At 37.7% G+C, this 8,618-nt stretch overlaps 1 protein-coding gene across 3 annotated transcripts in view; it reads right to left on the bottom strand.

Annotated features, from left to right (window-relative positions):
* Positions 1-368: 368 nt before the first annotated feature.
* The window catches only part of PLCG2 (phospholipase C gamma 2), a 57,904-nt gene continuing 49,654 nt past the window's right edge, over positions 369-8,618 (bottom strand). For all 3 annotated transcript variants that reach the window (XM_025154285.3, XM_004944258.5, XM_040707174.2), the window contains 4 exons: positions 7,920-8,087; positions 6,975-7,063; positions 4,676-4,860; positions 369-3,843 (listed from right to left, as the gene is read on the bottom strand). In XM_025154285.3, the coding sequence (XP_025010053.2) occupies positions 3,801-3,843; positions 4,676-4,860; positions 6,975-7,063; positions 7,920-8,087 (485 nt within the window). In that variant the 3' untranslated portion in view covers positions 369-3,800. The remainder of the gene's footprint in view (positions 3,844-4,675; positions 4,861-6,974; positions 7,064-7,919; positions 8,088-8,618) is intronic.

The following is an 8,618-nucleotide window of genomic DNA, read 5'->3' as shown; positions in this document are numbered from 1 at the left end:
AGTGAATGACCAGAAATACACCTCAGAACTCAAAAAGCAGGAATGAAAGTTTGCTAGCGCTCAGAATTATTGAGCAACTGCTAAAAAGAATGGTGCTTTTAAAAATCTCTTGGCAGCTGCTTAATCCTGCATAATGCAGCATGTCAGCATAAAACTAATGTCTCCAGATGTACATGAACAACTTATGATGTGTGTGTGTATATGTTTTAGAAGTTTAAATGTCATTCATCCTTAAGTAGAATGGTTTTTTCTAGCGTCACCTCCTAGGAGACCCAACCAATGTTTTCTTTCATTTCTATCACTAATTTCCACATACTTTCAACAATACAGTGATACCTCAGCAGCATAAATGCCTCACAGATGCCAGCTCAACATATATACATTTTTTATTAGAAGACTGAGAAAAAATTGATTCCCAACAATCTCAACAAAACAAAAAATCACAATATACAGACACCATGCCTTCACCCAGCAACACTTATGCCCATGCGATTAAGACAACCTCATTAGCAGAAAGTGAGTTAATACAGTTTTACCATGAACAACGGTTCCAAATGACTCCAAATTTCAGTTTTGCCTTCTTCAGACTTCATGGTTTGAGTTGATACAAATCTGACGCTCACTACAGCTGAAGTTAGTATCTACCTGTTACTGGAAAAGGTCAGTTAGGGGTTGCATGTTAAACACGATCTTTGGCTTTTTCCTTCTGCAGTGCTTGTTTGTATCCAGATGAAGTCCAACAATAATGACTTTATGAAAACAATCATTAAGTCAGTTCATCTTAAGAAATACAGAAGTGCCCTTCCTCCAACCTCCAGTGCAACACACCGTAACATTCCAGCAGACTGCTGTTCAATTAGAACTCATGCATACTGCCTGGTGATTTTAAGTCATGCAATTCAATAAACCATGCTTAAACAAAGAAGCTTCTGGGATCGTTCACATCACTGCTATCAAAACATATTTATTAAAATAAGTTATTTTAAGAATTTAAAATAGTTTCCGTAAGAATATAACAACTCATCCGATAATATTCTTGTAAATGATTTTCCTCCTAGATTATAAAATTAGCACGCACATTCAAACCTAGTTTCATCTTAAAAGAGCTGCAACTGTGAAGAAGTTGCTTGTGTCCACCTTGACAAAGAATTGAGAGGTGGGCCTTTGGAGTTAAAACAATGCAAGGTACAAGAAAACAGTACATAGCCTTGCCTAACGCTCAAGTCAACCAAGCAGCCAAAGCAGCATTTTTCTTCTGAATATAACACGTTTATACTCAGGAAAAAAAAATTCTTTCTGTAAAACTAAATGGATTTTCATAAATACCAAGGAGTACCTCTTATAACTTTTAATATGATGTTTGCATGGAGCATATACACACAACCTTCTGAAGAACTGTGAGATGTGCTAATTCTCAAACATTTGCACAGCAGCAAGGAACTCCTACGTTCATCATACAATGGCTGCTCTGTGTCAGGTATAGACATAAGAAAAGTAGTCAAGCCAAATGATTCACGTGGGCCATGTGGCTATGTCTGCTCTGGAACTGAGCTAGAAATAATAAAATTAAACCACAACAGCCTGGAGATCTAGAATTTGATCTCCCTGAGCATTAGCATCTTATGGTCCCCTATTTTTTGTGATCAGTACAAGCCCAGCTGTTATTCAGCTGCCTAAAAATCCTGTTCCACCTGTAGAAACAGCTTCAGAACCTTCCAGACACGGCTTTGGGCCACCCCATCTGACCAACACTGACAGCACAGTGTTCTCAGAACATTAAACGTGATACACACACACTGACTGCTGAATGAAATATATAACACAGGGACTGGTTGTATGACACATTAAATAAGTCCTGGAAAACAGTACAAAATGCACGTGCACCAAAGGTCCTCACCACCCAGGAACAGCAACTGGATCAGCTCATCATTCAATGATACTGCAGTCCAGATACTCCAGCTTCGTACAGCAGTCTAAGTTATTGCTGTACCTCCAAAATCCACAGTTGATGCCAAAAAGAAAAGAAAGGAAAAGAAAAACTGCATCCATCTAATCCTTGAATGGACCAATCAGAACTGGTGTCTGAAGAGATTTCAGGCAGGAAGAAGAAAAGCCTAGAATTACCTTTAACTTTGTCCTCTTCTCTTTTTCAGATGGCTGATTGGTATTTAATTTCTTCATTAAAAATATCTAAAGTTGTCACCCCATTGTGGGATGCTATTATAGCATTTCCAGCTCAAGATAAGTGAGACACAACTCTTTTCATAATAACTAAAACCTCAGTGGACTTCCTCAAACCATCAGATGTGAATAAACAATGGCATCAATTAAGCACATCTTGAAACAACAGAATAGCACAGGGAGCAAGAGAAACCAAAAACGGCTGAGGCAACTTCATCAGGCAAGGAATCCCAAATGCACACAAGTCTTCTGTGATGAGAGATACAGCATGATGTATGCAAAATGTCATGATTCAGACAGTCATTTAGATAGAACTTAACTCCCGTGCACACCTGTGAAAGAAATTCATTTATACAGGCAGTAAAACTCCACCCATGTGGAGAGAAAGGAACCCAGGAATTTGAGAGCAGTAACAGTGCTAGCACAAAGAACCAACATGTACACAAATTACCGTAACTGGTTTGAAATATGCCATCCAAGGGCTCTCATTCCACTCTTGCAGTAAAGCACACTTGCTCATCTATTGAGTTTTCGCATCTGAAGCTCAATGTTCTTCACTTGATTAAAGATGTAAGACTAATGTACCTCTACATTTGTGCATACCATCATTCTTGGATTAGATGTATTTTGGTAAAACAGTCTACATTTACAGAACACTATCATCTGATGCTATCATCTAAGCAGGACCGCAAGATTAAAAATGGACAGTTCATTAAAAAAATCATTTCTAAGCACATTAGCAGCTGAAAGGATTTACAAAATGATGCAGTATCAATGTAAGTGCTTTTCAGAGTTGAAATGCCTTTCTGAATTAAAAAAAAAAAAAACAAACCCACAACAAAACACCACATATTTCCTACCACATATTTACATTAAAACCTTTCCCTCCGATACCTTAATTTAGGAACATAAGTTCAGAAGGGCTGCAAACACAATTTCACACATTGTTCTCTTAAACCTTTCACATGGAAGCATCTAAAGTCAAAGAGGATATTTGATTTCAACAAAAGTAACACACTATCTGCTACTCAAGAAGGGCACAGAGAGCTACTAATAAGAGACAATACAGTATGAGCTATTAGCTGCCCAAAATTCTTTATACAGTATCAGAAGTACAATCCATTGCCTTTGGTAAGGTAATATACATTAAAAAAAAAATGTTGGTGCAAAAGTGCTTTTACAGCATTCAATAAATTAAAAACTCACTACCAGTTAATCTTAAGGAGCCAGGTTGTTAAAGTGGTGTGATTCCATGCATGCAAATTGTTGTGAATGTCTTATCTATACCTTGTGTACACAGACACAATAAACAATTTAAACTTGTACTTCAGGTATTGATAAGCAGTGGAGTCTATGCAACTACCCACCTTCAGAACCTTTAATATACAGAAAGCCTGGCCTGCACAGAGGTACAGGCCAAACTTTGTACAGAATATAAATTATTTGGAATTAAAACAGTTTTTCTTATAAGAAGAAATTAATAAGAAAGTCCATCTTCCCTCCTCTTCCTCCTCTTCGATCATTCAGCATGATGAGATCTTCACAGAATAGAATGACCAGGATAAATTAATATCTCCACCTGAACTGCTCCATAAAGCATGCATCAAAGAATGATTGCTTTAAGAGTAGAATTTGCTGTTACTGACTTTCTTCTCCCTTAATCTTTTAGGGAAAAGAAGAAAAAAAAAAAAAAAAAAAAAAGGAGTTAAGTCTCCTAGATATTTCTCAGAGGGAAATGGTTTACTATGTTCATTTTACTTAGACATAAATGGTGAGTCATGTATCAGCAGCAGGGATTGTAAATTTTTTTCCTGCAATAAATGGGAATAAACCAGTGATTCATACAACTGTTCAGCACGCACACACATACACAAAGGTAATATATATATATATATATATTTAAAGAAAAGTCTTCCTCCCATTGCATCATCTCAGAAAGACCCAAAGATCTACTCAATACTTCCACGTGGTCACCTGGTAGAGGAAGCCTCTCCTCTGTCTTCCTCCTACCCAACCTAAAGGTGGCAGCAAATGAGACATACCCTTCCCTCAGCTTTGGATAGCACACTGGCACTTCACTGACAGTTCTGTGGTCTTAAAGTTGTCCTTATCTTTTGCAGTATGTGTCTCTGGAAGCATGTTGCTCCCACTAAGGACACCATCTGGGACATAACTTTAACAGTGTAGGAGAGGTGGTTTATTTGTTTGGCTATATAGAATTTATTTCCAAGCTTTTCTCCTAGAAAGCAGGAGAAAAGAACATAAACTCACAGGATTACACGTTTCACTGTGATTACTGAAACCAGGATTTCACTGAGCAGACATTTCACCGAGTCTGCTGGCCTCTAGTGGTTTGCAGCCCTGCCTCACTTCAGATATGCTCATCCTACTCTGACTGCTCTTAGATGCTTGTTTTAATAAATCTGAGATTTTCTTGACATTAAGCCGTACTTAGACGGAGCTACCTTGGAAAGAAGAATGATTATTGACCCACCTCCGGTTACATGTTTCTTGACACATTTGTAGTTTGTGTTCATTCACATTGAATTCTCTTAATAATGCATCTCTGTTAGGATTCCTTAAATTCATATGTGTATCATAAAGGAATAGCTGGTTATTAAGCTCCTCCTGGCGCTTCCGAAGTTGCCGACACGAAGAATAAAGCTCTTCTTCATATTCCTATTGGAAATCAATGTAATAATACTGGTAATCAGTGAATGTAAGACATACCTAAAATGGTACAGAATCAACAGAGTTTGGGGGGCTATTTTGTTTATTTTCGTTTAGTTGCTTGATGAAGCAACTAAAAGCTAAAGAGATGCACACACTTTCCGGTGCAAGTGAATCAATTTTCAAGCTAATAAGACATGCTTCTAAATGTAAAAACCTCAGTGTAACCAAATTTCTGCAATACCAAGAAGACTGGTTAACTCAAACAAAAACCGCATGAGGCCCCACTTAACAATTCACATATATGCATGCTTACACTTGCAAGATTCTTGCTACTCTATTCCTAAGGAAATTGCACAGCCATTCTGATTCCCCTTTACAACTGTGTATTTCATCTCCAAGAGAATGCAGATGGAGTCCTGTATATAAACAGGCCTGTTATTAAATTATACCAATTTGTGAAGGGTCATTACACAAATAAAGAAAAAAAAGGGCAGAAGAACAGATGGATACAGCCTCGATCATTCCTGATGCTTCTTGAATGATCTGGCAGAACTTCCAGGAGTTGATTAGCCATGGCAAACTTTGATTTGCTGCAGACTGCCAAACAAAAGGAAGAATTTTTACAAGTTCTCCTACTACTGTATTACCACCCAGAAACATCAGACCTTGCGAAAATACAGAGCTATGCTGCATCTTCCTTTGGCCTAACAAACTGAAGGTGTTCCAAGAGTATGAAATGTGCTACCGCCAAAGGAGTTGGTGCTGACAGACTGGGAGACATGCTGCTGCTATGAACAACACGAAGAGATACACCTGCCCCAGGCAAAGAACAATCTGAATTTCTGAAGAAGAATCAGCAATATATCTACGCATCATTCCCATGCTCAACATTAGGCAATAACGAGCTGTTACCAGTTTTCTCAAAGGCAACAAGCCAAATAATATATAAATATATGAGTTTATCTGGTCTCCTGGATCAGACTCATGCTCATGGAATACGAACACTTCAAATGTTATCTTCAAAGGACATGCCTCTCTCTTCTTTAAACACACACTCTTGGTCTCAGCTCCTAGCCTTCTCCTTCTCCCAGCTACTATGGCTGCCAAAGGCTGACTACACACAGTCACGTTACATTATGTGTTTAATGGGTGGCCTTGCAAAAATCTTAACAATGATGTTTGAAAAAGGCTGCCACTCCTCCACGAAGAATGTGACTGAGAATTCAGTGATTTCCATTTCAGTGTATGTAACTGTAGGGACAAATCCCTCCAGAGACATTATAAACTTACTGTTAGCAGAACCTGGTGTTTTCATCATGAAAACTAACATACACTGGTGTGAACTATAGCATTAGCTGAACGGTTGTGAACAACTACAGATGAGTTGCACTTCTTTTTCCTCCTCTGAATATGAAGGGTACTGGAAAGCACCCAGAAATCCTTACTTCCCAGAAGCACTGTAAAATTTCATTACTTGTTCTCTGTGACATTGTATTTAATAAGATATAATAAAACATAGATTCATATATAGTTATAATTGAATATTTAGTTATATATAGTTATATTAATATAGAAAATACATAGAATAAAATATTATTGACATATGAAGAGAGCCTGAGAATAAGCCTGCTTATTTACATAGAATTAACATAGAAAGGAGCACCTCTGAAGCACCAACAAATGCTCTTCACAGACCAAGTGTGGTTGCATGAGCAAAGGATGCATCATCATCATTTTTCCTTGAATGTGTAAAAATACTAACTAGTACTTCAATTGGCAAAAAGCCTGAATTTCAGAGGTGAAAGCCTGAATTTAGCTAGCTTTGCATGGCATCAGTCAGTTAACAGGGGAAATACAACAACCATGCTGGTACAGCAAAAAACAGTGGAGGTAATTAGGCTTTGTTTGTGCATTATTTATTTTAACAAATGAGTAATTTGTCTCCTCAGTGGGAGAGTAGCTCAATTTGCATTACTGGTCTTCCCCAATACCTGAAGAAGAAAAAAATCAGACAACACCACATCATACACTGAACAGAAACCTAAATCCTCATTTCCTGGTTTCCACAAAGAACTGCTAACACATGCTGTTAGTGCACAAAATAAACAAGAGGCTCTCACCAGAACTTGCTGCATTTCACAGTGAATCAGCAGTGAGGCTAGCTCTATGTCTTCACTGTAACCATTCTTGAGAGGAACTGACCTAAAACCTGAAAGAAAAACAAAAATAAAACATATACAAAGAAGTACTAGAGTCAAGGCAAAGAGTTATCAGCAATCACAGAAATGGTGCAAGCTGGCCATGAAATGCTTCACTGCTGAGAGCAAGCTTTCCTATGAGAATTACAGAGAAAAAAAAGACAAGAATGGTGGAACCAAGAAACAAAAGATTTCATTTGCTCTAGGAAACTAAAGTCAGATGCAGAGAAAAATCAGAAAACTTACTCTGCATATGTCCACAGCTAAGGCAATTAATTAAACAAATACTCTGACACAAAAACAGAAAACAAACCTTCCCAGATTTTACTCAGAGCACAGAACTCTGTTGCTGAAATGGAGTCCATGGTAAAGATAGTTAAAAACACAGGGATCATATTAGTAAGGAGACAGGAATAATATCAAAACATTGTTTTTGTTGCTTTCATCTGAAAAACAGCTCAAAGTAGCAGTGGAAGGAAGAACTTCAATGGAATCTCTTACTTTCAGAACAAAGAAACCTCCAGGTCTATTGGTACACAAGAACTATATTTAGCTTTCACAGAGTCATGGCACACTATTAGTAGCATTTCTAACACTGTCTTTGTTGTGATTTTTTGCTGCTGCAAATTTTTCTATCCTATCTAAACAGAACTAAAAATGAATACATAAATAGATTCAGAAGGCAAGATGAAGATTATTTTACATACTTTCACACTACACACCTAACATCATCATAAACAACAAACTGAAGGAATTCAGGTCAAAAAAGCACTTCTCATTGGCTGCCACTGTAGAGAGCAAAATCATAGCACAATAATTTTTTAACGTCATTCTGACTTAGCCCCTTATCACACCTCCTATTCTTACCTGATTTGATTCCTTTGATGGGAAAAGTGGCATGTGCTAAGAAATTGGGGTCACTGAACATATCCTCCTCATAAACAACAAAGCGCAAAAATGCTAGATTTGGATCATAAATTTCAAATTTCACTTGCTCCGGACAGGGTGCCCAAACTGGATTAAGACCATTGTCATCTGTAATGAAAAAGAAGCATTTACAGTGTGAAGCAATAAATTCACTTCATTCATATACGGGTATGTATCCCAGGCCATTTTTCTGGGCATACAAAGGCCCAAAAATCCTATTTACCATCTGTCTCATGTTGTAACCTCACTGCAGACAGTTTGTATTTGTTTATTTGTGAGGGGAGATAGGAGGAAACTTGGCAGGGATGGAAATCCATGAAGGAAAGCTATTATTTGTCTTTATATAGACGAAACCTCCATGGACCCTAATTCATTGGTTATATTCATGAGCCTCATGTTCCATATCACAGGAGAAGCATGTACGATGTACAGTGCTAATGTACGATGGCCCAATTCATTTATGGAACACTGAGTAACTTGGCGCATGCAATGCAGCTAGGAATTCTGCTGTCTGAGGTCTTGGTCACTCCTGACAAAAATTTAAAATCATAATCCTCTTCTCTGAAGTACTGAAGAGCCACAATGTACATTCTGTTCCTAATTTTGTATTTATCTTCCACTGCTGTCTAAGCTGTAGGT

This window comes from Gallus gallus, chromosome 11, assembly GCF_016699485.2.
Source record: "Gallus gallus isolate bGalGal1 chromosome 11, bGalGal1.mat.broiler.GRCg7b, whole genome shotgun sequence".
NCBI lineage: Eukaryota > Metazoa > Chordata > Aves > Galliformes > Phasianidae > Gallus > Gallus gallus.
The sequence above is the reverse complement of the archived record's forward strand: the minus strand, read 5'-3'. Positions and strand labels throughout refer to the sequence as shown.